The following is a 27,907-nucleotide window of genomic DNA, read 5'->3' as shown; positions in this document are numbered from 1 at the left end:
AATCTCAGAATCCTTGCCTCCAAAAGATTCCCGGTTTACACCTCTCTAGGATGAATCTGTTTGTTTGCCCAGCAGTCCATGGTACTCTCAATACTCTTCTCCAGCACCACAGCTCAAAGGCATCAATTCTCCTTCTATCCAAATTATTGCCAAGACCATGGCCTGTATCAGGTGCACCTTAGTCTCCAGAGAGACACCATTGCTCTTCAGTACTTTGGAGAGGTCCCTAACAGCAGACTTTCCCATGGCAATGCGCCTTTTAATTTCCTGGCTGCTGGTGCCAAGAGTGTTGACTATGGAGCCAATCAAATTAAAGCTGTGAACAATCTCAATTTCTTCACCATCCATCCTGATGCTGCCAATTGTCCCAGTGGTGAGAATCTTTGTTTTCTTGATATTGAGCTTCAATCCATATTGAAGGCTGCAGTCCTTGACCCTCTGCAGCAAGCGCTTCAGGTCCTCCTCAGTTTCAGCAAGCAGGGTTGTGTCATCTGCATAACGCAGATTGTTGATAGATCTTCCACCAATCCTGACCTCACATTTTGCCAAGTAGAAAGCTAAATATCCAAGAAGTTGGTTAACACTCCAAGGAAACACTGAATGATTGTCAAAATTGGAGTTCCAGATATTTTTCTTTCATTATTAGATATCTGCTTTCCTTCTACTGTTCCTTGCCACAACTGCATGCTCAGTAAAACAGTATCTGTTTCTCTCCATTAAAACAAACAAAAAACCTTGTACATTCAATTTCAGTTCTAACTTATTACCATTTAATGAAAGACATACATGGTAAAAAAAATAGCTTGACAACTACCTAATATCCATTTCTGGTGAGATTATAACTGATATAACCTTTTGGCAGTTAATCAGATCTTTAAAATGAACTAGAAACCCACTCCTATGTGTTTATGAAAAAACAGGAGAAAGGCTTGAATGAGAATGTTCTTTACAGTTTAATTCAGAATGGTGACAATAAACAAGCAAAAGAGAAAGCAGTTAAATGTATTCCAGGAGTTAAAGTTTGAAAGAGCTTTAAAAAATTGTTGTTGTTGTTGTTATGTGCCGTGGAGTCGCTTGCAACTCATAGCGACCCTTTGTACAACAGCCCTAAACCCTGCTCTGTCCTGTGCCAATCGCACTGTCTCTGATACTCCCATCCCGATTACCCCAGTAACTGAATCAATCCACCTCATAGAGGGCCTTCCCCTCCTGCGCTGTCCCTCCACCCTCCCAAGCATGATGTCTTTCTCCAAGGACCGGCCTCTCCTCACAACATGTCCAAAGTATGTTAGATGGAGCCTCAGAATTCTTGCCCCCGAGGAGCCACCCGGTTTAACCCTTTCCAGGACGAATCTGTTTGTTTTCCTAGCAGTCCATGGTACCTCAATACTCTTCTCCAGCACTACAGCTCAAAGACATCAATTCTCCTTCTATCCTCCTTGGTCATTGTCCAACTCTCTGATGTATAACAAGTGATTGCAAAGACCATGGCCTGTATCAGATGCACCTTAGTCTCCAGAGAGACACCATTGCTCTTCAGTACTTTGGAGAGGTCCCTAATAGCAGACTTTCCCATGGCAATGCGCCTTTTAATTTCCTGGCTGCTGGTGCCAAGACTGTTGACTGTGGAGCCAAGCAAACAAAAAGCTGTGCACAATCTCAATCTCTTCACCATCCATCCTGATGCTGCCAATTGGTCCAGTGGTGAGAATCTTTGTCTTCTTGACATTGAGCCTCAATCCATATTGTAGGCTGCAGTCCTTGACCCTCTGCAGCAGGTGCTTCAGGTCCTCCTCAGTTTCAGCAAGCAGGGTTGTGTCATCTGCATAACGCAGATTGTTGATAAATCGTCCACTAATCTCGAACCCACATTTCTCCTCATAGAGCCCAGCCTCCCGAATAATCTGTTCTCCATATAGGTTGAAAAGGTATGGAGATAGGATGCATCCCTGGCATACTTCCTGTAGGTGTTTATAAAATGGAATACTACTCAGCAATAGAAAAGGGTGAAGTACTGATATAAATAATAGCATGGAATGTAATATGAAGCCAGACACAGAAGCACATATTGTATGAGTCGACTTGCATGAAGTTCAAAAACAAGACAAACTAATATATGCGGATTAAATTCAGTAAGACTATGTAAGTAAGAATTGATAAGACAAAAGAAACATATGGGGATTTTTAGGATGACATCCTGCTTCCTAGTTAGTGATGTTGGTTTCATGAATGTATGCATTGGTCAAAACTCCACAAACTATACACTTAATATCTGTGCATTTTAGTGTGTGTGTGTGTTGTATATATTTTATCTGAATATAAATGAAAATAAAAACAAGAAGAGAAAGTTCTAAAAAGAAACATTACACTGAAATATCACAAAATATTTGGGAAGGAAAGAAATCAGAATGGAACATAAAGAGAAAACAGTAAGGCTAAGAACTTAACAACAAATACAAAGGAATAATCTTGCTATATTTGCAGTAAGCCCTCTTAATAATACAATAGCAACACCACAGGTAGTATCTTATATGCAGGGCTACTTTCACCAAGACTGAAGCATGTGAAAAATAAAAAACAGTGAAAAGAAGCTTTTAATTTTCACATGGGTGATTTTGTATACTTTACCATCCTATAGTTAATTTCTAGTTTATGGCATTGTAGTCTGAGAAGATATATTGTATTTTTTCAATGTTTTTGCATTTGTTGAGGCTTGCTTTGTGTCATATATGATCAATTTTGGAGAATGTACCATGTGCACTTGAGAAGAAAAGGAATTAAGTGAATTGAGTTTTAGTTGGGTGCAGTACCTTGCATACATCCACAAGTTTGAGTTGGCTGATTGTATAGTTTAGATCTTCTGCATCTTTGCTAAATTTCTTTTAAGTTGTCCTATCCTTTGGTAATAGTGGTGTGTTGAAGTCTCCTACCATTATTGTGGTGCTCTTTATTTCTTTCTTAAATTCTGTTAATCACTGTTATATGTATTTTGCAGGTCTATCATTTTGTGCATAAACGTTGACCAAAGTTATATCTTCTTGATCTATTGTGCAATCAATATATAACATCCTTGCTTATCTTTCATAGTGATTTTCATTCTGAATTCTACTTTATGAGAGATTAGTATTGCCATTCCTGCTTTTTTGTTGTTGCCATTTTCTTGCTATATTTTCCCCGCAGTCTTTAATTTTGAGTCTGTCTTTCTCCACATTTTTTAGATGTGTCTTTTGAAACATTTTGATGGGTTTGGTGGTGTGTTGTTTTTTTTTTTTTAATCCACTCTGCTACTCTTCTTCTCTTAATTGGTGCATTTATTCTAGTCACATTAAGTGTGATTATTGTCAAGCCAGGTTTTACCATTGCCATTTTGCTGTGTTTCTTTTTCTGTTGTTTCTGGTTATTATGGTACATCCTTTGGAATCTTTGGAATCTTTGGAACCTTTGGAATTTCCATGTGAAGCACTGCAATTAAAATGTCTTGTAGTTTTGGTCTCTTTTCACCTATTCCTGAAGTTCCTTCTTTTTATCAAAGGATCTAATTTCTCCTTCATATTTGATAGAAAGCTCTGCTGGGTATATTGCCATGCCTGGCAATTGTTTTCTTTCAAACTTCTGTATATGTCATACCATTGTCTTCTAGTTCACACGGTTTGTGCTGAGAAATCAGAACTTAATCTAATTGTTTCTGCTTTGTAAGTAACTGTTTTTCTCACACTGCTTTTAGTATTCTATTCTTATCATTTTATTTGAAGACTTTGACTATGATGTTTTTCTTTTGGGGTCTAGTCTATTTGGTGCTTGCTGTACTTCTTGAATGTGTATATCCCCATTCTTCATAATACCTGTGACATTTTATTTTTAGTACTTCTCCCACAATTTTCTCAGTGACTTCCCTGTCAATCCCATGTTTTGGAATTCCAATCATATGTATTCCTTTTGATGTCATTCCACTTGATTCTAATATTTTCTTTACACTTCATCTCTGATTTTTCTTCTATTTGTGGTTTCATTGAGGCTCTTGTCTTCCAGCTCACTGACTCTCTGTTCATCTCTTCAGTTCTACTTTTTTGTTCAACCAGCATGTTGGATACTTCTGCCATTTTGATCTTAATATTCTGGAGTGCCTTATCATGCTCTTCTGTTATTTCCAGTACTGTGTTGGCTGTAACCTCTCTACCTTGTGATAATATTTTAAGTTCTTGTACCTCTTTATCTGTACTATCAATTCTTCCATCTTTTGCATTTTGTTTCATAGTTGCTCTTCATCAATATATTTCTTCTGGTTCACTGTTTCTGAGGTATTTGCTCTCTTATTGACTTCCGTTGTTTCTTCTATCATTTGCATCTTCTTTCTGTAGCTGTTCAAATAACTTTGCATCAATATATTTCTTCTCTTTTTCTCTATCTGGGAGTATTCATTGGGTCTACTTTTTTTAGAAGAAGGATTATTTTGCTTTTTTCTTGATGATTGAAACAGACTGCTGCTTTTGTGACATTATGTGTGTCTTTCCTTGGTAGATGTTAGGGTTTTATAACTATATAATGTGCCAGGGTATGGCAATAATATGTGAAGAACCTGGATATTGGTGCTCCCCTCTCGTCTTCCCAATAGGGGATGACTATTGCCCTCCAGAAACCATGGGTCCACTTGATCTCTTCTGCTTGACCTTAAGAAATCCTACATGATGTAGTTAGACAGCAGTGTTCAAGACCAAAGTAGCTCTGTTCTATGAGACAGTTCAGTGGCAGATCATTCAGTTTTTTTCTTGTACTAGTTGCAGGTGATGTCTTGGGAGAATTTTGCATATTGGTGATCTCTCTTACTTTTTGGTCCAAGGGCCACAGGCCAGAGGCCCCTAACCTGTGGGTGCAAAGAGGCAGGTATAGTGGCAGAAGGCAGGTGTTGGCAGTGGTTATTCTCTAGTCCAGCGAGGGTGGTTTCCGACAAGTCCTGGGAGCTAGTGTTGGACATGGGATGAAGGTTCAAATCACTCTTTTACCCGTGATGCAAAGAGATTTGTCAAGAATAAACTTAGAGAAAGTTCAGCCAGAGTACTCCTTAGAAGCAAGAATGTCAAAGCTTTGTCTCACATAGTTTGGGGCATGTTGTTAGGAGGGGCTATATCCTGGAAAGCGACATCAAGCTTAGAAAGGTGGAGAGTTAGTGAAGTAAAGATGATTAATACAGTGACTATAGCAATGGGCTCACGTGTGTCAGAGATGATAGACATGGCATAGGACAGGATAAGTTTCATAGAGTCACTATGTATCATAGGTGATTTGACAACAACTAACAGTGATTACTTTGGTTCTGCTTGAATAGTCCCAAATAATCTCCTTACCTCCTTAATTTCATCTTTAATCTTAATAATCCCTTATCATGTAACACACATATTCATAGGTTCTAATGATTAGGCCATGGACATCTTTGAGGGATCGTTATGCTGCTTATCACACTGTGTTTTAACAGAATTATAAAGTGTTACTAATAGCATCTCTTACTAACAATCATCCATCACTTTCATTCTTCTATTCACTACATCATAAGGATATTGCCAAAGTTGCTGGGTTTGGTAAAAGTGTTCATTCAGTAGTATGTGCCAAAACAGACCCTCTTCCACACATTAGGTGTCCGTGGGTGGTGCAAAGGAGTACAAAATCACTGCTAACTGAAAGGTTGATGGTTTGAGTCTGCTCAGAGGGGTCTCAAAAGAAAGTTCTTGTGATTACAGCTTTGAAATATCTATGAAGTACAAGTCTCCTTTGCAACACATAGGTCTCCATGACTTACAGTTGACTTAAAGGTAATGGATTATTTCATAGTTACATTCAATTTTCAATCATTTTTGTTCAGTTCTACAGTCTCCTGAAATTTAGAATAAGGACTCCATTCCAGCTATCTGCTGCTATATAACAGATGACTTAGTACTTTAAAAGAAAGGCAATATGTATTTTGCACACAAGTCTGCTACTTAGGCAGGACTTGCTGAGGGCAGATCACCTCTCCACGACTTAGGGTCAACTCAGGCAGCTGGAATCATCTGAAGGCCAGCTCACTTACATGCTTGGCAGTTGATGCTGGCTGTTGGCCAGCACCTCAGTAGGACTATCATCCAGAATACCTACATGGTCTCTCCGTGTGACCTGAGCATTGTCACAGCATGGTGGCTTGATTCCAAGCTGGAGCATAAAGAAGATGTATCTCCTTTTATGGTCTGGCCACAGAGGTGAAGGCTGCATTTGTTTCATCAAGGCAATCACAAAATTTCACCTAAATTTAAGGGGAAGAGATGAAGAGTAACAAGGTTATAGAATGATATTTTGAAGGATTACTATAAGGTCCTTCATTTAAGGTCAGAAATTTTAGAAAATACAATCCCCACAGTTTCTCTGCCACTGTTCCATTTTTGCTCATTTTTTAGTCTCTTCCTCTGTTTCATCTTATTTGCCACCTTCATATAATTATCCCTTTCCAGTTTCCTTTTCTTTTCTACACATCTGTACTTTAAAATGAGGCCAACTAATGTGACAAACAATAGTTTCATAGTGTGATGGGAAAAAACCTCTCTCTCTCTCACACACACACACGCAAGCACACACAGAGGCAGAGAGAAAGAGATCACTTAACTGCAGCAATCAAGATTATTCAAGAATTTTTGAACCTACAAAAATGGCAATTTCATATGCTTCCAACTGATGCTTTTCTACTGGTCTAGTCCAAGAAGAAAACTACTGCCCTTCCATCAGAGGAGAATGACTTTCACCCCCACTCCTCAGAATTACAAAAAATGGGAGCATTCTGAAAAACACTTTACTTTTCTGCACTGCCCACCTCCCCTACACACGTAGACCTAGGGTCAGTGAGGAGACATCTGGTAAATTTTAAAAGTCTAAACCAGGCATATTGTAGCTGATGTTAGATGGATCTTAGCTGAAAGCAGAGAATACCAGAGGAATGTCTATCTGTGTTTCATTGACTATGCAAAGGCATTTGACTGTGTGGATCATAATAAACTGTGGCTGACTCTGAGAAGAATGGGAATCCCAGAACACTTGATCGTTCTAATGCAAAACCTATACTTGGACCAGGAGGCAGTCATCAGAACAGAGCAAGGGAACACTGCATGGTTCGAAATTGGGAAGGGCGTACGCCAGGGATGCATCCTATCTCCATACCTTTTCAACCTGTATGCAGAACAGATTATCTGGGAGGCTGGGCTCTATGAGGAGAAATGTGGGGTCAAGATTGGTAGACGATTTATCAACAATCTGCGTTATGCAGATGACACAACCCTGCTTGCTGAAACTGAGGAGGACCTGAAGCACCTGCTGCAGAGGGTCAAGAACTGAAGCCTCCAATGTGGATTGAGGCTCAATGTCAAGAAGACAAAGATTCTCACCACTGGACCAATTGGCAGCATCAGGATGGATGGTGAAGAGATTGAGACTGTTCACAGCTTTAGTTTGCTTGGCTCCACAGTCAACACTCTTGGCACCAGCAGCCAGGAAATTAAAAGATGTATTGCCATGGGACAGTCTGCTGTTAGGGACCTCTCCAAAGTACTGAAGAGCAGTGGTGTCTCTCTGGAGACTAAGGTGCGTCTGATACAGGCCATGGTCTTTGCAATCACTTGTTATGCATCAGAGAGTTGGACAATGACCAAGGAGGATAGAAGGAGAATTGATGTCTTTGAGCTGTGGTGCTGGAGAAGAGTATTGAGAATACCATGGACTGCTAGGAAAACAAACAGATTCGTCCTGGAAAGGGTTAAACCGGGTGGCTCCTTGGAGGCAAGGATTCTGAGGCTCCGTCTAACATACTTTGGATATGTTGTAAGGAGGGACTGGTCCTTGGAGAGGGACATCATGCTTGGGAGGGTGGAGGGACAGCGCAGGAGGGGAAGGCCCTCTATGAGGTGGATTGATTCAGTGACTGGGATAATTGGAATGGGAGTGTTAGAGACAGTGCAATTGGCACAGGACAGAGCAGAGTTTAGGGCTGTTGTACATACGGTCGCTATGAGTCACAAGCGACTCGACGGCATATAACAACAACAACAACAACAAAACACCAGGCTTGATTTGGCAATTCCCTTTTTCCACATGACGACAAACTGGCTGCAGAGAGCAGGCATTTCCCTCTACTCTCAAGTCCTGTTGGGAGAAAAAGCTGCTTCTTTCTCAGAGTTTTCTCAGACCTTGACATTCAAGAAAAACATCTAAATGTCTCATCCAAACTCCAACGCCTGGACACATACACAGCATTTAGACTATAAAAGAATTGTCAACAAATACTTAGCACAACAGAAACCAAATTATACTGCCTAAGCATCCAGAGTTAAGAGCTGCTATGTCAATTAGATGTCACAAAACACTGCCCCTTGTTCTGAATGACTAAACTACACTCCACATTCTATACATACTTTGGCTGCTGTGCATTCTTTCACAATGTTATATTTCTTTTACAAGGAAGAACTAAAAATTAATAACATGTGAACAACTGATATTAACAAATGTTAATACTTTGATCAGAGTCAACAATGTGGCACTTTCATTTTTATCTTTCTTGTATGAAGCAAATATGAAAGAAATCTCAGCAATTAGATGTCTGCTAAAAAGAGGAACTCAACCAAACCCATGCCATTATCCAGGGACACAACAAGTTCTATCAAGTATTTCAACATGGTGGAAGAGTACTCAGGTTTTAATTGGTTCTATGGAGCTCACCCACAAGCTACAACATTCTTTACCTCAGCAGTATGGTATTCAGACCGAAGGAGTTGGGGGAAGGGGCGGACCCAAACTTCAGAGTTCGTTTTTACCTTTGAAAACATCAAACGGATCATGTCCAGTTTCATCTTGTTAACTGAATGCTTGTTGATAAAGTACACATGTCAACACTAGTAAGATTGGTATTTAAAAGTAAAACTGATTCTAGAAGTCACCCCACCCCCAACAATGTTTGTGTAGCTAGAGAAAAGAAAGAAACTGGCTCTATATTTTTGTTGCTATTTTCCCAGTCTTTTTCTCTATGGCCTTAGAAAATGCTTTTGCTACGTGCGTGGTCTAAGAGTCCAAGATCAGAAAGTTACCTTTTACAACTCTGTTCTTAATTGAACAATAGAAACTGCTTTCTATCTAACTTCTAACCAGTTTAGGATTATTCAAGTCCCGCTGACTGATAGATAGATAGATACATTTTTCTTTCTTTCTTTTTTTACATTTTTAAAAGAGATAAAGAGTTTGAAATTTGGGGGTGGGGAGAAATAATAAAATATAAGAGGAAGAATGGGGAGGTTAAAAAAATGTTCTTCTTAAAAATAGAGAATGCCAAAACAGGAAGAGCTGACAAGATAGCTGTGGTTTTAGCAAGCCTTGTTTAGACAGAGGCACACCATTCCTTTTTTTTTTTTTTTTAAATATTTTATATTGGCTTACAATGAGTTTCACACTATCCTTCATTCACATTGTGTTTCATATAATCATTTCCCTTCACTATGTTTTATAAAATTAATCACCTTTTCCTTGTCTTTCTAGATCCCTGCCAGACCTTTCCCATTCGCCCCTACCCCCCCACCTCCCACCCCCTGTATATCCCCACTCCTCTTTTCTCACCCTTCCTCCCCCCTTGGATCCTTATACCTGGTTTACTAGTTATCTTTCTATTTCTACAATAATGGTCTTATGTGCAATATTCTGCTTTAACTTCACCAAGACTTTTGACACTAAAAAGGAAAAAGCTAACTCAATAACAGTGAATGGAAGAATATTTGGAGAGAGGAAATCTTCACGGTTTGGTGGAAAGTATTCATTTGTGTTGAGATGAGTCGCTTTTGCTCTAATTGCCACCATTCAGAGAGCAATTGAAAAAAGTTCTGTGTATAGATGTGGTTTTCCTTTTCCTTGATTAGCCTCTCCTTAATTAAATACCATTTTTTTAAGGAGTAAGGAAATTCCTGAGGAATGTATAAAATAGGGGGTTGGCTCTTTTGTCAAAACCGAAAGAAAGCTTCAAACTTGAGCTGCATTAACCTCTTGCTGTTTTTCAACAGGCTCTAAACCCTTTGCTTATCCTGAAACCCAGGGGACCAGGGCAAAAGCACAGCCAAGACTCCCAGCCTATCTTCCTATAGAAGCTCCAACTGGTACAAGAGGCTTTGTTGTTCATGTATGGACAACTCAGTCAGTATGTCCAAACCTCATCCACATCTCCCCATCAAGAGTATGAACCTCCATCAGGAGTATGAACCCAGGAAGATGCCTATGAAGTCCCTGGAATGTGCTCAGGGTCATTTGGGCTGGGACTTCTGTGGTCCCAAGTATTCATCCTCAGAAATCCAGTGAAGGATTTCAACTCGAAGGCAAAGAAAGAAAGAAAGTATCCAGAGTATAATGGAGAAAAGGAAACAGAATCTCCGGCCATTCTCAGAGTGCTAAGAACTCCTAGCTCCATTGTCGTTGTTAGGTGTCTTCAAGTTTGGAGGCAAGGATTTTAAAGCTCTATCTCACACACTATGGGCATGTTGCCAGAAGAGCCCAGTCCTGGGAGAAGGACATTTGTGCTTGGAAGGAAGGAGGGTCAGCTCAGGAGACAAAGGCCCCAGATGAGATGGAATGACATAGTAACTGTGATAATGAAGGTAGGTGTGTTGGAGTCAGTGAGACCGGCTCAGGATAGGGCAGGTTTCAGAGGTATTATACATATTGTGATCACTATGAGTCGCAGTCAACTTGATGGCACATAACAACAGAATGCAACCCTGCCTAATCTAACATCATCCTCATAATCTTCAGTGTTTAAACTCATTGTTGCAGTCACTGTGACAAGCTGTCTTGTTCAGAGTCTTCCTCTCTTTCACCTTTCCCAAGCGTGATATTTTTTCCCCAGAATCTGTCTACATTTCGAAAGTATTTGAGATAAAGAGTTTAAGTAGGGATTCCCTGAAGATACCTAGAACAGGAGCCCAACTGCTTAAGTTAAGGAGTGGGACTGGTTTCTAGATACAGAACATGCTGGATGGTAGGAGACTCCCACAGTTTGCACCACTTACCAGGAAGTTTTCTACAGTGTAAAATGAAGTAGCTAAAGACTTAGTGAATACTTTAGTGTAACGCGGAAACACCTTTTAAATTCCCCTAATAGAGAGGAAGCGGGGAAAACGGGATTACGTTGTGGGTATTGAAATTCATGCTACAGAAAGGAATGTATACTAACGGTTGAATGAAAAATTAATTTTCTGGGCGCTCTGGTGGCCTAGTGGCAAGAAGCTGCACTGTAATCCCAGAGGTACACCATTTGAATCCACCAGATGCTCTCCTAGAGAAGGAGGGACAATCTCCTCCTGTACCAGTCAGATCCGATTTGACAGTACACACACACACACACACACACAAAATAATAAAAGTTTTTAAAAACATTTTCCCGGTAACCTTTCACTTAACACACAACTAAAAAGAATAAAAATTTTACCTGATCTTAAAAAAATAAAAGGGAGCACAACCTTAAAAGAAAAAGAAATTAAAAATGTAAAAGTTTAAATTATCTTGGAAATTAAAGCAACTCAGCCTCAATCAGTAAAGTTTAACATTTTAAAAATATTAGTGATAGTTTTATTGAAAATACTTTTTTCATTATTTCATTTAAAATAAATCACACAAATGAAAGGTTGGTAAAAATATCTTTGATATTATTTATCTGTGCTCAAATGGAAGAAGATATCCATATTTATTCCCATTCCCAAGAAGAGTGATCCAACACAATGTGGAAATTATCAAACAATATTATTAATATCACATGCAAACAAAATATTATTGAAGATAATTCAAAAAACTGACTAGAATGCTACATAGATAGGAAACTGCTAGAAGTTGAAGCTGGGTTTAGAAGAGGCCATAGCACCAGGGATATTGCTGATGTCAAATGGATCCTGACTGAACTTGGAGAATATAAAAAGAATATTTATCTGTGTTTTTCTGACTGTACAAAGACAATTGGTTATGTGGCTCATAACAAACTATGACCAACATTGAGAAGAATAGAATCCAAGAACACATAACTGCACTCATGAGAAATACATAGTTAGATCAAGAAGCTGCTCTGTGAAGACTGCAAAATAATACTGCATGGTTTAAAATCAGGAAGGGTGTGCATCAGGGACGTATCCTTTCTCCATACTTATTCAATCTGTATGTTGAACAAATGAAGAAAAATGTGGCATAAGAATCAGAGACATACTTGTCAACAACTTGCATTGTGCAGATGACACAACCTTGCTTTCTGAAAGTGAGGAGCACCTGGAATGTTTGCTAGAGAGGATCAAAGACTTAACTTTCAATATGGTTTACACCTCAACTTCAAGAAAACAAATGATCTTACCTCTGAGCCAATAGGCAACATTACTATAGATGGAGAAAGGATTGAAATTGTCAATGATTTCATCTTCCAATCAACATGCTTGTTACCAGTAGCCATGAGATCAGGAGACATATTGCATTGGGCAAGTCTGTTGTCAGGGACCTTGCCAAAATACTGCAGAGCAATGATGTCAGTTTGTAGCTTGATTCAGGCCATGATCTTTTCAATTATTTGTGATTCATCCAAAAGTTGGACAATGAGTAAGGACAACAGAAGAATTGATGCCTTTGAGTTGTGGTGTTGGAGGAGTTCTGAAAGCACAAATATGTCTTGGAAAAAGTATAACCAGAGTGCTCTTTGGATGGTGAAGCTTCATCTCCCATATTTTGGTTATTTTACTAGGAAAGGTTATACCTTGGAAAGGGATATCATGATTGGAAAGATAGATTATCAGAGAAAAAGAGGAAGACCCCCAATGAGGTGGATTGACATAGTGACTGTAGCAATGGGCTCAAGAGTTAAGAAATGGTAAGGATGGCACAGGGTAAGACAGGATTAAGATCTGCTGTTCATAGGGTCACTATGAGTCATACTCAATTCGATGGCACCTAATAACAACAACAAAAATAATTATTTTTTTAAGTGCATGGTAGGGATCTCTGGTTGCCTAGTAGCAAGAAGCTGCACTGCAATCCTGAAGGCAGATGGTTTGAATCCACCAGCTGCTCCACAGGAGAAAGTTAAGCAATCTCCTGTGTGATTAACTGTCTCTGACAACCTGCTGGAGGGTCAGCTATGGGTCACTCCCAACTCGATAGTACACAACAAAAGTGCGTGGTACAAGATTTGATTCTTTAGTCTGTTGTATCTGTCTTCGGTTTGCAAATATCAGAGAACCATGGGTAAGATCGAAGAATGAAAGAAGCGTGAAAATCATTCCCCAAATTATATTCGTTCAACAACCAAAAATAAGAGGAAATGGTGCAAATTATGGTGACTTTAAAAAAAAATTGTCCACCATAGTTTTCAGAATGCTCCACCCAGTGGAAGGTCAGCTATGAGTTGGTTCCTACTTGACAGTACATAATGACTAAGAAATGCCATGAGTGAAGCAGAAAGCTGTTTGTAAGGTAAAAAGAGGCTTTCTCTAAGGTCCTGTTGTGGGAAGGTTTTAATGTAGAAAGCTCTTTTTGTATGATGTCAAAATGATTCTGGCTCACAGTGACCCTGTTATAAGATAGGGCAGAGCTGCCCCATATGGTTTATAAGGCTACATGGATGCAGACTGCCACACCTTCCTCTTGTAGAGAGGAGGTGGTAAGTTCAAACCTCTGACTTTTGAGTTAATAGCCAAGTGCTTAATCATTACACCATCAGGTTTTCTAGAAAATTCTTATCAAATATAGATAAGTGAAAGCTAACCCACCCTAAGTGACTTCTTTTTGCCTAATATGTCTCAGAGAAAGTGCAACCAGAGTGCTCCTTAGAGGCAAAGATGGTGAAACTTTAGGCATGTTGTTATGAGAGGCCAGTCCTTGGAAAAAGGCATCATGCTTGCAAAGGACAGAGAAGGAGAGGAAGACTCTCAATGAAATGGATTGGCAGTGACTGTAACAATGTGTTAGATGGTGAGGATGGAACGGGATAGAGCAAGGATCAAATCCAATGTTCATGGGGGTCTCTGTGAGTCCCAGTCAACTGGATGTCACCTAACAACTCTTTGCCAAATTAATGAACGTGTACCTTCCTTTGTATTCTAAATTATCATGCAATGGACACTATCAGACCATCATTACCTGATAGCTCTTTGAAGGAGGTATTACACAATATACTCAGTGCTTAAAAGGTAAAACATACTTGGACATTCTTCAAGATCTTCTGAAATTCATTATCTTCAGGAGTGAAGCAACGTACTAATTACTATTGGTGAACTAATAGTTGTGGGTCTAGGAAGCCTTTTTGATTCCTAAAAATCCAATGCTTTTTAACACCACGATCTAGTAATATGTAAAAGGTACTCTCACAAGAATACTTTTTAAAATAAACTTAATAATTTTTTACAGTTCCATTTTCCTACCAGCAACTGCTTTTCTATAGGTGTATATTGCAAAGATTTTTTTTTAATTTCAAGAAATATCTCACAAAATTCTTGATATCCTTTGCCCAAACTGTAAAATTTTGGTTTTAATTCAAGTTCTTTCTCTCGCAACTTTGAAATAAATTAACTATTGTTTAGAGACTGTGTCATTGAAAATAGGCTTTCTCTTAGACATATTACTGTGTAAGAAGAAAAGAGAAAAATGGGGATGTGAACCAACATTAGATTGAACAAGAGAGTATCTTGAAGGCTTTCTTGTTTACAGAAACATCTAAATAAGCCCCAGACCCTGTATATGTCATTTTCATTGTAATTAATGAAGTTATGCATATTATTATGTTTCAAATGTTCAAACAGGCTCAGAGGGGGAGAGACACACAATTAAGTGGTAAGTAGAGGATCTGAACACACAGCTTTCTGCTGAGAAATCTTTATGTTTCTACTACGTGGCTTCTGTAATTTCCTTTGAGTTTTTTACTTGTTGAGTTCACACATCATTTTAGTATTTCAAATGGGGCACTATGCAAAAGACTATGTCCCTTACTTTTTTTTTTATTTTTTTGTGTCCCTTACTTTTGATGAGGCCCACCTTATCTCTGTATATTAATCATTAACTTTCTCCAGCAAGAGACAGCACCCTAGTTTTGACACTTCCCCATTTTTTTCACAGCTGCTATAAGCTGATAGTAGAGTCAACTGACTGAATCACTCTGTCACACCACACACACATATAGAGAAAATTTTTACTTTTTTTTTAAACCATAAAGTTATATGCATTTAGACTAAACTCTCTGAACTTAAAAAGAATGCCCCATTGCTTCAAAATTTAAAACTTTAAATAGTTGATGTTAATACTTGCCACCCCCCTTAAAAAATAAATACTGAAACAATGATTTCTCCTGCCATAAAATTCAAATAGATAAGAACATTATAAAGGCATCTAAGAAGTATTCTCAAGGACCCACCCACTAGCTCTATAAGCCACTGTGTGCAGACTAACTCAGTGAAGACCTGGAAGTCTAGTTGGATACTCAACTACCTATAGCATAACCTAGAGGGCTGGAGAAAGAGAGCTTATATTATAGCCCATTTCAACATGCGCTAGGTTCAATATACAACTTTTAAGTAGAAATCCCTAAGGTATTTCTAATAGTATTAGCTGGTGTCCCTTCCTCAAAATATTTCAGCTTATGATTAAGCGTCTTTAAAAAAAGAAAAAATGTAAAGTGTCCATTAAGCTAGCCAACTGCACTGAAAGATACAATATAAATGATCCTCAAACATGTGAATATTTATGACATTTTTGCTGAGATGTATCTGTGTACTGAACTGAAAATCAAACTGGGGAGGAAATCCTGACAGTAGTTACTTTCAGAGACAAGATCCAACACCTGGAAACACTGGACGGAAAAGATAGTTTTGCTTAAAATTTTTTTTAATTATTAACGCCATCCATTGGCAGATTAAAGAACAACAAACGTTTATCTTGTTAGCACATTTGCTTTTTTATTTTTTTAGAATATAGTCTACATCTGGGATTAAAAAACTTTTAAATAAACTTAAGACATACATGACAATAGTGGAACCCTTCATCATTCTATATATAAACGCATAGAATGTCAGTTGGTTCCATTTCGGGTAAGTCCACTTGCTCATGTTATTCTTTTCCACGGGCTGAGTGGCAAGCTTCGTACAGGCCGGCACACTACCAGCTTGCATACACTGGGGTGGGGTGGGGATGCAATGGCAGGGACGGGGTAGAGATGCCACAGGACAACTGTACAGTGTAACAGAAAATTAATAAAAGTAGTACCGGTTACCGACAGACAGTGTGGTTTGTGCGCTTATCATAATGGAATCGCCGAAGTTTCAGAGCAAGAAGATTCGAAATACTTAAGACAGAACCACTGTTAACAAAAAGAAATAGTGCAAACAGGAAAACTGATGCAATCATCTCAAGCCGCCGCCTCCACCAACCCAACAGCAGGGTGGCGGGAGGCTGCGAGCTCCGCCTTCCCCAGCGCCCGGCTGGGGCGGCGCTCCCAAGTGTGGCAATCCAGCGCCGCGCCCTGGCGCAGCCCCTCTCGGTCCTTCTCCGGAAAGAACAGAAAAGAAACTCCAGGAAAGGCACAGATCGAATGCAGGGCTTCAGCCCAGTCCCACCCACGTAGAAAGCAGGTCCCCACCCTGGGGGGACTTTGAGCCTTCTTGCTCCCGCCATCCCCACCGCTTTCCTCTCCCAAAGGAGGTCCCCTCCACCATGCAGCCCCGCTGCATCCCCTGCAAATCCTCAGTCCCCCAACTTTGCAGTCCGCCCTTCGAGCCCCACAGCCAGGAAGATATCGCTTTAGGGAAAGAGAAAGGGTGAGAGACAAGACTAGGGAGGGCATGGGCAGTCGCGAGTGCCCCGCCTCAGTGGCCCCAGTTGCCAAAGCCGATCTCCTGCTTGTATCTATTGGTGAGGATGTTGGCTTTGCGCGTGAGTTTGGAGAGGACAGTGTGTAGCCCGCGCAGATGATAGTGAAACTGCCGCTCCAGGTCTTCTTCACCCGCATCCGCACCCTCCAGGTGGCTCAGGTCCACCAGGATATCCTTGGACTTCCAGGTGTTTCCCTCCTCGCTGCCCGTTGCCGCTGGTGGCTGGTGCAGGACCCCCCACTCGATGTCGTTGCGGATGGACTTGAGCAGCACATAGTGGCTGTACATGTCCCGGGAAGGCGCGAAGAAGCTGCCGTTGGCACTTCCCGGGCCGGGGGCTGGAGGCGAGTGCTCCTCCAGACAACCGCCACTGCCACTCACCTTCACCCCGACATCATTATCTAGCCCGGGCTCAGCCAGAGGCACGTCGCGCAGCAGGCTAGGCACCATTACCGTCTGGTCCATGTTGTTCACAGCGCCGATGAAGCGGTTCATGGCGTTAAAGAGAGAGTGTTTCTGGTTGTAGGTATCACAGATCTGCATCATGGTGGCCGTGCTGACGCCGGGGCACAGAGACACGAGGGTATAGGAATGGACGGCCCAGGCGAGGGGTTGCCCGCCTTTACAGACTCTCTAGCCGGGGCGATGAGATTCTTTGCTCCTCCGCCGCCTGCTCAAACTCTAGTTCCCTGGGTGGCGGGCCCGGAGAATGTGCAGCTTCTCCAGGCTCAGGCCTCTTGAAGCTCGAGAGGAGGTAGGTGGTCGGCTGGTGGAGTTTGGGCCCGACTGGAAGATAAGAACAAAAAAAAAGGTTATTCACCCTGCAGGGGTGCCCCGGACCCCTAAACCCACTCACCACCCTCTCCGGATGCTGCCCGTCAGGGAGGCGCACTCGGGGGCTCTCCACTGCTGGGCGGTTCCACTTCCTTGCCCGCCAAGGGCCACAGAGAGGATAAAGGCGTACATTCGCTCTTCCCCAGAAAAGCCAAAGCCCAAGCACCCACGCTAGCTAGGGCTGCGATGGCGCGGGGCACCTACCTATCTCCTCTTGCGCCCCGAGAGTCCCGCTCGAAGCTGCTTAGCTTGCCTGCCGCTGGCGGCTGTTCCCCACGGGAACTGCTGTGGTCAGTGAGCGGAGTGTAACTGCGGGCAGTGGTGGCAGCGTTAGCCCCCTACCCATCCCAGGTGCTCGATTTATAGCCTGGGCAAGGTGTCGCCGCGTTCAGGGCCACTCCCGGTGTCTCCTCCTCCTGCCTCCCCCAGCAGCGCCCGAGATAAAAGGCCCGGACCGGGATGACCGCGAGTAACACTCTCCTGGCCCTTTCTACCGCGGGGGCGGGGCCTGTCAAGCCGGCTCCACCTCTCGCCTGATACCCGGCGGAGGGAGGGCGCGGGTTCAGGGCAGGGCAGGGCAGCAGGACCCGGGTAGCCGCACCCCGCCAGCGCTGAGCCAGAGCTGGCGGGTTAGTGGAGGGCTGGGCCCCCAGGGGGTGGAGAAGGCGCTGATCTGGGAACCGGCAGGAGGGCGGACTGGCATTAGGGGGCAGGGCAGGCCTGGCAAACACTTCCTGCGCAAAACAGACTAAGAATGCACGTGCCCGGCTTGTAAAGTGAGCCCCCCCACCCTTATAGGGGCCACGGCCTGGAAAGTGTCCCTCCTCCAGGGTTTATTCTTAGCCATCAGGGAAGAAGGACCCACTGCAGCCACAATTCCATCTAGGGATTCTTATGTAAGCAGGGTGGCCAGGCATGCGGGGTGCACGTGGACACTCGGTGCTCCTTTAGTGGCCCTGGCAGCAGCTTGCCCCTGGGGGCGGGGAGCACGGTGGCTTTTGCCACTCTCTCTGGCTGTCTTTCCTAATCTTTCCGGTAACAACTGCGCCAGGAATGGAGAGTGGCCCACCATTCCCTCTACTGCTTTTTCAAGAGGCCAGAAAGTAGAAGTAGGGAGAAGTGGCCAGGTGCCTGACCTTTTTGTGCAAGTCCACTACTAAGACTCAGAGCCCTGTGGCCTTTTGGAGAGGGTTGACAGTAGTTAAGCCTGGTATTTGATGCATTTCATCATTTAACTGAAAAGTGAGGAGGTGTCTGAGAAGTTTTGGGGGTTTTTTTTTGGTTGGTTTTTTTTTTTTTCAGGAGAGTGAAATGTTCTTTTCAGAAGTTTCTTCTTAAATCACAAAGTTATTTAATGGAACCTAAGCTGTCATGTAGCAAACAGCTACATGTCCCCAAAACGCAATTTGGAATTGTTGATCCACAGCGTTTTCGTGGGAGGAGGGTGTGTGTGTGTGTGTGTGTGTGTAGTGTTGGTTTTGTGTCTTTAACCATCCCACTTCCCTTGCCCCGTTGTTCCTCATTCCCAACTTCTGGAACAATCCTGCAGATAATTATGTTCCTCGAGATTTTTTACATCTACATGTCTTTTCTCAAAAACCTTTCAGGAGTACTTTTAGTGTGTAGTTTTCCTGCAGGACAAAAAAGGGCTAAAGATGGGAGCACAGCATTTAATGAAGTTCTTAACATCCTAATGATCTGGATGTGCACTGTGGCAAACCAATTTTCATAATTGCCTCTTTAATGTAAAGTTGACTTGGTAGAAAGAGGAGTGGGCCTGTGGACACTGGGTCAGCAGTCACCTAGGAACTCTGAAGACACTCTCCCACCAAACCCCAACCTCAATGTGTTAGTTCTGGATAGTTTTTTTTACCTGCTCAGCCTTTGTGTTCATAATCCATTAGAGTATGAAAAGAGAGATAGATGTAGTGGGGAAAGAAAAGTGTTATATAAATGTGAAGCATTAAAGTAAGCTCCCCCACCTCCTTTACACATAGAGATTTAGAAACACTGCCAGCAAAAAGCAACTCTAGTGATGTGAATTTAGAGTTAGATGGCTTGGTTAAAAGGTTGGTACTTGTCTGTGGCAGCAGTCTGCTCCCCTGAAGCCTTTCAAAACCTCGAAAGCTGGAATCTACTCGGCTCTTGGTTGTTAGTTTTTTCCCTAACTCAGTTTTCTTATCAATAAAATGGTGCCAAGATTTGGGTTAAGGTTAAATAACTTAATAAATGTAAAAAAATAAATCCTACAGCACTTTATAAAGGTTAATTGAACTTAGCGTAGGCTCTTATCATGTGTCTAGAAACCTTGACAAGCTGGAAATGGGCTACAAAGGGCTTAGCGAACAAGAGACTTCAAAATAGTCCAGGCCGGTTTTGAACCCTAATGTTCACGGAGATAAGAGGAACACTGGCGAAGGGGGAGGGAAAAAGACGTATCCCATTTTCAGTCGCTCTTTTTCTTTCATAAGTTAAACCATATTCTGCTCCCCCGCCCAGACTCTCTAGGAATTTTAAATGTATATATGTGACTGGATAGAAACTTGAAATATTGCCAACTTGAGTTTTATTAAATGCTGAAATTCTGCCCCTTTTCTCCTAGTTGCAAGTATGCCAGTAGCTCAATGAAAACGGTAATTGGTGCCATCTAACAAAAAGGATCCCAGCAACAACAACAAAAAGGCCAGCTTGGGAGAAAGCCCCTAAGTCCTTCCTTTTGGCCTCCACCCCTCTGATGTATTTCCTTCCCGCCTTCTGGTCTCGAGGTCACTTTCCATCCCCAGTTTCTCTACTTTGACCCATGTTCTTGCGCATTTCTTAAACAATATGAGAGAAAGATGTCTCATGCACCTGCCTGCAAAACTTCCCAAACCGGGCCTCCCTGCTCCCCTGGGCCCGCGGAACAACTCACACCCACTGGGGTAACTCCGGAACGAAAGAGGTCTCCGGGCCAGGGCTCAGGGCTCTTGGAATCACCCCACCACCGCCCCTTTGGCTTCAGCCAATCACTAGCCGTCAGAGAATACTATGCAAATTATCTTCATGCCCCAGCCAGTCAGAAGCCACGCCGCCCCACTTCAGCATCCTCTTTCACCCAAGTCTCGCAGAGCTGGCGGCCCGCGTCCCTGGCAACCGGCGGGCGGCCAATTTTCCCTGATGTGCTGTTGGAAAAAAAAATTAAAACTGTTCCTTGGGGTCACGTGGGAGCGGAGCTGGTGGGCCCTGGCGGGCGAGCAACTTCCCTATGTCTACTGGACCAGGCAGGAGATAATGAGCAATTGGCCCAGGTCTCAGTTTGCCTCCAGAAAATAAAGGAAATTTGTTGAGACAATAACTTTTAAGCAAGGAGTGTTTGGTAGGCTTTATTCCCTTTATAAACCCTCCACTTCTGAGGTTCTGGGCCCACTTCATTTCTTGAAACACTGCTCCAACTCTGGAATGCTTGTTTCTCACTTCCCTTCACCAAACAGAAATCATGTGTTGCTGACCCAACTCCCCCACAATCTCCAAATTACCCATTCTGCATTGCCCCTTTAATAGTTTGGGAAGAGATGTCATGTTAAATCATGACCAGAAAGTCCTAAGCAAAATACACAGAAAGAATAAACTAGTAGAAGAAAGTGGTTTGGAAACATGAGACATTTAGCTTGGACCTGGATAGTGGTATAATTTCAAGACTAGAAACGAGTCAAAGCTTAGAAAGTTGTATCCTGCACCACAACAAGATAAAGGTAAATAATCCAATTAAAAAAAAACAGGATATGAACAGGCATTTCACCGAAGACGACATTCAGATGGCTAACAAACACATGAAGAAATGCTCAAAATCCCTAGCCCTAAGAGAGATGCAAATTAAAACAACTATGAGATATCATTTCACCCCAGTCAAAATAGCAAAATTTAACAGAACAGCAAGCAACAAATGCTGGCGAGGTTGTGGAGAAACTGGAACCCTGATTCACTGTTGGTGGGAGTGTAAAATGGTGCAACCCCTGTGGAAAGCAGTATGGCGCTTTCTCAAAAAGTTGCAAATAGAGATACCATTTGACCCAGCAATTCCACTACTGGGAATATACCCTGAAGAGACCATAGCTGACATCCAAGCAGATATATGCACACCCATGTTTATTGCAGCTTTGTTCACAATAGCAAGGAGTTGGAAACAACCTAAGTGCCCATCAAAAAATGAATGGCTAGAGAAGCTGTGGTATATTCGCACAATGGAATACTATGCTGCATTAAAAAACAAGGAACTCATGCAATATTATTCAAAATGGTTGACTCTGGAGAACATTATGCTGAGTGAAATATCCCAGTCACAAAAGGACAAATATGGCATGATGCCACTGTTGTAGAATGGGACTAACTTCGGGGTTGGGGAGAGACTGAGTAAGATGGGTTCAATAATGTACACTGCACTGAAACAGAGGAGGGAGAAAACTGTTTAAAAGAGATATGTGACTAGGTATTTCTGTCAACACAGGAGTCTAGAGCGATGGCTACATGGTGGAGGGGACCTGGGGGAGGGTTTGTAAAACAATGAAAGAATCTTTTCTTTTACTTTTCCATAATTTTTGACTCATGTACTTATAACTTGCTAGTTAAATTTGTGTCTTCTAGGTTGCAACACGCCCATGATACATCTTCAAGGATATGAACATGTACGGCTAAGCACAATTAATAACAGTGCATCTAAATTCCAAAATCAATCTCCATAATAGTCTATGTGTTTCTTACTGCCAAAGGGGCCCTTTAGAGTAGTGAGAGAAGATCTTCACCCTGAAACCTACAGCATCCCTTTTCAGCAGGAAGTAGCTAAGAGAATACGCCATCCCCTTTTCCTTATGAATGAGGGTGAAGTCTCTCCCAGGGAGGAGTGATAGGGAATGGCAAAGGACACACTGACAAAGGAGATGAATCAGAACTGGCTTTGACAAGCACTGTGGCAATTGCACAATTAAAACAGACATTGGTGGGCGGGGAAGAAGAACAAACTGGGGAGGAGGGTAGAGAAAATGGTGCAGCAATGAAGGAATGAAAACCCAAAATCCCTGTAAATGTTCATTAAAACTAATAAAATTTAATAATAATAAAAAAATAAAAAAGAAATAAATTCACCAGCTGCCCTGCAGAAGTTGTTGCTATGTGCAGTCAAGTGGCCTGAGACTCAAAGCGACCCTAGGTACAACGGCTCTGAAACCTGCCCTATTCTAAGCCAGTCTCACTGATTCCAATACATCTATCCCCATTATACCAGCAATCCATCTCATCCAGTGTCTTCATTTCCTGTGCTGTCCCTCCACCCTACCAAGCATGATGTCCTTCTCCAAGGACCAGTCTCTCCTGGCCACTTGCCCAAAGTATGTGAAACAGAGCTTCAAAATCCTACCCTCCAAGGAGAAACTTAGTTTCACTCTCTCCAAGACAAAGACTCTTCTCCAGCACCATAAATCTAAGGCATTGCTTCTTCTGTTATCCTTAGTCATTGTCCAGCTCTCTGATGCATAGCAAGTAATTGCAAAGACCCTGGCCTGGATCAGGTGCACCTTAGTCTGACATCTTTGCTTCTCAGTACTCTGGAGAGGTCCCTAAAAGCAGATTTTCCTAGTGCAATCATCTTTTGATTTCCTGACTGCTGGTGCCAAGAGTGTTGATTATGGAGCCGAGCAAGCTGTAATTGTTAACAACCTCAATCTTTTCTCCATCTATCATTGGCCCAGTGCTGAGAATCTTTATCTTCTTGATGTTGAGCTTCAATCCATATTGAAGACTACAGCCCTTGACCTTCTGTAGCAAGTGCTTCAGGCAAGATGGGCAATTCCTTCCCAAGCAATTTCCTGCCTCTGAAAACCCTCTAGAATGTCACCTATGGGTCGGTTCTGACTCGATAGTACCCAACAACAACAACAACCATTGAATAGAGTTCCATGACTATGAATTTTATTAGAAATTATAGTCTTGCAAGTCATAGTTATTAAGTACCTGGGCTTGTAACTGAAACTTGTTAATTCAGTTCACCTTCAGAACAACCTTGAGAAGAAACAATAAAGATAAGAGAGTTTAAATGACCAAAATACCAGAATAATGATTTGACCCAGTTTTCCGATATCAGACCTATGTACATCTGACAAATGTCTACATTTTACAATACTGTCTATTATTTAATGGATTTCTTTAACAGCTAGACCAATATACTTACTGTTGATTAACATTCCTGTTTGTTTGTTTCTAAATAGTGGAGATATTTCTAAACCAAAGTTTAGAACTTTATCCTAGTCTGATGATTAGTTTTATATGTCAACTTGATTAGACTATAATGCCTAGTAGTTTGACAGTAGGCTATGTTCAACAACCTTGACACTGACATCAATGTTGCTATGAACTATTTAGGAAGGTCTGGTAGCCCAGTGGGTAAGGAGTTCAACTCCACCAGACTGCTCCACAGGAGAAAGATGGGCAATATCCTATGCAATTTATAGCCTCCTGGAGGGCAGCTACGAGTCATATTCAACTTGAGGGCAATGAGTTTTGAGTGACTGACTATACACACACACACACACACACACACACACACACACACACGTATGTTACTGATTTTCTTTCTCTAGAAAACCTGGACTAAGACATCAACTTAAGCTTTCTCATTAGATTTGACCCATTACACAAACTTGTTTTGGCATTTGGAGTGTGATTCTATTTTCTAATGCATTTGGATCTTACGCATACATTTGATAACTAGTAGGATATTGATACTAGGTACCAGAGAACACTAGGCCAAGGGCAAAGTGCTGCAGAACATCTGAGAGCTCCTTCAGCTTGATAACAGTCCATTAATTAGCACCTTTTGGCTTATGTTGCTTCAGCCAGCTATGAATTATGTTAATTGTACAATCATCTAGCCTATATTTTTCTTCTTGACCACAGGAGACCTTGCTAAATGACTGCTAGGGTCCAAAGGAAATGGTCAGTTTTCATCCTACGAAATAAGAAAGCAGAGCATTTACGTCATATGTCTCTGACATGACAGCAGCATAATATCCTCGATTAAAATAGGAGTGAAGTGTTACCCTTTCATTTCTAACAAGAAGCACAACTCTGGAGATTAAGCTGGGAGAAAGAGAGGAGGTTTATTAGAGATATGCAGGAATGAATCTGCTAGCCTCAAGCTGGCAGCTTTCAGGTTTTGAAATGTCTGAATATTTTGGAGTTATCATTTTGTCACAGTCTCAGGAAAAAGTAAAAAAAAAAATAGCCTCTTTAAGTATTGACTTGAGTCAGGGATGAGCAGAGAGCATAGGGGAAGTTGAGAATTCTAAGAGATATCTTTCAGTATATTCTTAGCATTTCTACACCTTTGGGAACTCAAAACTATATAGAGAATGATGCATTCAATTTGAGTACGATGGTGGTGGTGTTAGCTATCTTGTCAAATCATCTCTGATTCATAGAGATCCTACGGACAATAGAATGAAATCCTGGTCATCCTCACAGTCTTTGCTGTAGTCCTTGTTGCAGCCACTGTGTCAATCCACATCACTGAAGGTCTTCCTCAGTATGATAGATAAGAAAAGGGAAAGATTCATTCCTATCCTACAGGAATTTCTCTATTTGATTAATCCCTTAGAGTTCCTTAGAGTGCCCCTCAGAGTTCCAGAACTTTTTTTTATATTAGGAGAACAATGATAATGCTTTTCTTTTACTCCATCCCACTCAAGTGTGTCAATTTGGTTAAAAACTCTGAAACTGAATTCTAAGTTTACACGCTTTAATGCTTAATTAACAGAGAGAGGAAAGATATCAATATCTCATGAATGAAATCCTAATGAGTGTGTGGATAGGTAGACAAAAAGAGTCAATCCATTTTTATTATAGCTATAATGTATCATAAGCACAATCACTCTTTGGTGGATAGGTTCAATAGTGCCATGCCAAAGAATATCATGGTTTACTAATTTAACCTCACTAATAAAGGAAACTAGACTTAGACAAAGTGTATTGAAATTGAAGAGAATTTACTTACATTATATGGATAGACCTGGTGTTCATGATAATCTTGTAAGTATAAACAAGAAGGAAAATAGTTTGGCAAATTAAAGAAAAAATAAAATTAAACATATAAAAAGCAAGCACAACTGAAGCAGAGTCCTTAAGCAAACCTAAACCAAGGAAACAGAGTCTCCACAAGTCTCTCCAGCCATTGTTGTTGTTATGTGGCACTGAGTCAGAATTGACTCATAGCTGACCCTTGCACTTTATGTTTTCAATCTGCTTCATAACTCCTTCCCACTAGGCCACCAGAGCTCCCGTTCCACATTATAAAAAAACCTTTATTGTAGAATTATTGTATATTATTGTAGAATGAGTATAAGAATTCAAGAGGGGTGGGAGAGATTGGAAGCAGAGGGATGAGGATATGAAGGGGGTGGGGGATTAATCATGGGGTTGTACAATTTGTTGGGTGGGGGGGTGAGGGAAGTTGAGAGAATTTTTTCTTGAAAACAATGTATTTGAATTTTGTAAATAAGCTAGTAGAAAAATTTTTTTAAAAGAAAACCTTAATAAACATAGAAAAGACAATGAACTATTAGGAAGATTTGTAGAAGGAAATTGAACATCATAAGAAACAAAATCTACCAAACCCTCACAGAGAGTTAGCAAATAAATTAGAGCAGCCGTGAGAGAAAGTTCAATTACTGGCCAAGAATGAAAGGTACATATAATCATGGGGTAAAGGGAAATCACAAATGGAAAGGAAATGCTGGCTATAGAGGAAAAACACAATATAACATGAGAGATTTCAGATGAAATAGAAAAACCAGATGTAGTCTAGAAAATTTTCCTCAAAATGGAAACTTGCATTCATGAGAAAACATAATAGTCACACTGCGGTCCTAGGGTGGCTTGTGTGTTCCTGTGAAGGCGGAAACTCACTTACCTATTGTCATCTATTCAGATCGAATTCATAACTGATGGTTTCTCAAGAGGCTGTAAAATACATGGGAGTAGATTGCCCATCTTTCTTCCACAGAGCAGCTGGTGGATTCGAACTGCCTACCCTTGGGTTGGCAGTGCAATTCCTTGTCTATTAGGTCACCAGAGGTCCCTCAGTATGGTGTACAAAAGGCATACCGAAGCTATACAGCCGGTGTTCAATATACCAGTAGAGACAGTCATGGTGGATAGGTTTCAGCAGAGCTTCCAGATTAAAGAGAAAGACTTGATTACCTACTTCCAAGAAGAAGTCACCGAAAGTCTTACGTATCACAACAGAACATTGTCCAGCTCACTTGGAATCTATCACTGGAAAAGGCAGCAGCGGGTCAAATGAGGGTGAGGGAGGCCCTTGGGAAAATGCATTGGCCCACTAGCCACCATGATGCACAAGGCAACACTAGTGAGGCTGATGCAGGACCATGTAGCCTTTCATATAGAAGTACCCCATGATCTGGAGTACACTATCTATCCCAGAAAAAAAAAAAATCAAATCTTAACAGTTGACACTAGAAAACCAAGCTAGCTTCTTTTTTACCCTTCCCACCCCCCACTTTTTGAAGGAGAACAAAAGACTTCAAGTATCCAAGCAAGAAAAGAAATGAACAAAAAAGGATGGTCGTTGTAGGGGGAGGTAGAATCAAGCTAGCATTACAGAAACATTCAATAACAGGGGACAGCTGACATTATAAGAAAGAATATATGACCCAAGGATATTATGTCACTCAAATAAAAAAACAACAGATTGACATTCTCAGACATGAAAGAACTCGGAGCTTTCCTTGAAAAAATTACTCAGTGATAAAACTCTGTCAAGGAAACACACAACACACACACCCACATATATGATTCAAAAGAAAGTACTCAGAAATAGAATTTTTTATTGGGAAAAACATGTTGGGGATACACGGAAGAAATAGAATTTTTTATGAAAAGATTAATGATGATCTTGAATTCTTTGAGATATAAAATTAAAATCAAACCATGTGAGTACTATGGTTGAAGAACATAATTAAAATATTTGAAACTCTAACAAGTTAAAAATAACGTAACAGCAAATTGGAAGATGGAGGAATAATGAACAACATTTCATTGAAGACCAATGATACCACATCATTTTTAAAAAATAAAACACTGTATCTTATTATTTTTAAAATATTATCACTTTAGAAGAATCTTTTTAAAACCTAATATATTCTGTAGCAAAGAAT

The 27,907-nt window shown here is 41.2% G+C and overlaps 1 protein-coding gene across 1 annotated transcript; it reads right to left on the bottom strand.

The window, feature by feature from the left end:
• Positions 1 to 16,865: 16,865 nt before the first annotated feature.
• LOC102858153 (mid1-interacting protein 1-like) lies at positions 16,866 to 17,417 on the bottom strand. Its single transcript, XM_006897515.1, has one exon. The coding sequence runs from the start codon at positions 17,415 to 17,417 to the stop codon at positions 16,866 to 16,868; it is 552 nt and encodes a 183-aa protein (XP_006897577.1).
• Between the last annotated feature and the right edge of the window lie 10,490 nt (positions 17,418 to 27,907).

The sequence above is a fragment of the Elephantulus edwardii genome, unplaced genomic scaffold (assembly GCF_000299155.1).
Source record: "Elephantulus edwardii isolate Elephantulus edwardi_28Jun2011 unplaced genomic scaffold, EleEdw1.0 scaffold00210, whole genome shotgun sequence".
NCBI lineage: Eukaryota > Metazoa > Chordata > Mammalia > Macroscelidea > Macroscelididae > Elephantulus > Elephantulus edwardii.
The sequence above is the reverse complement of the archived record's forward strand: the minus strand, read 5'-3'. Positions and strand labels throughout refer to the sequence as shown.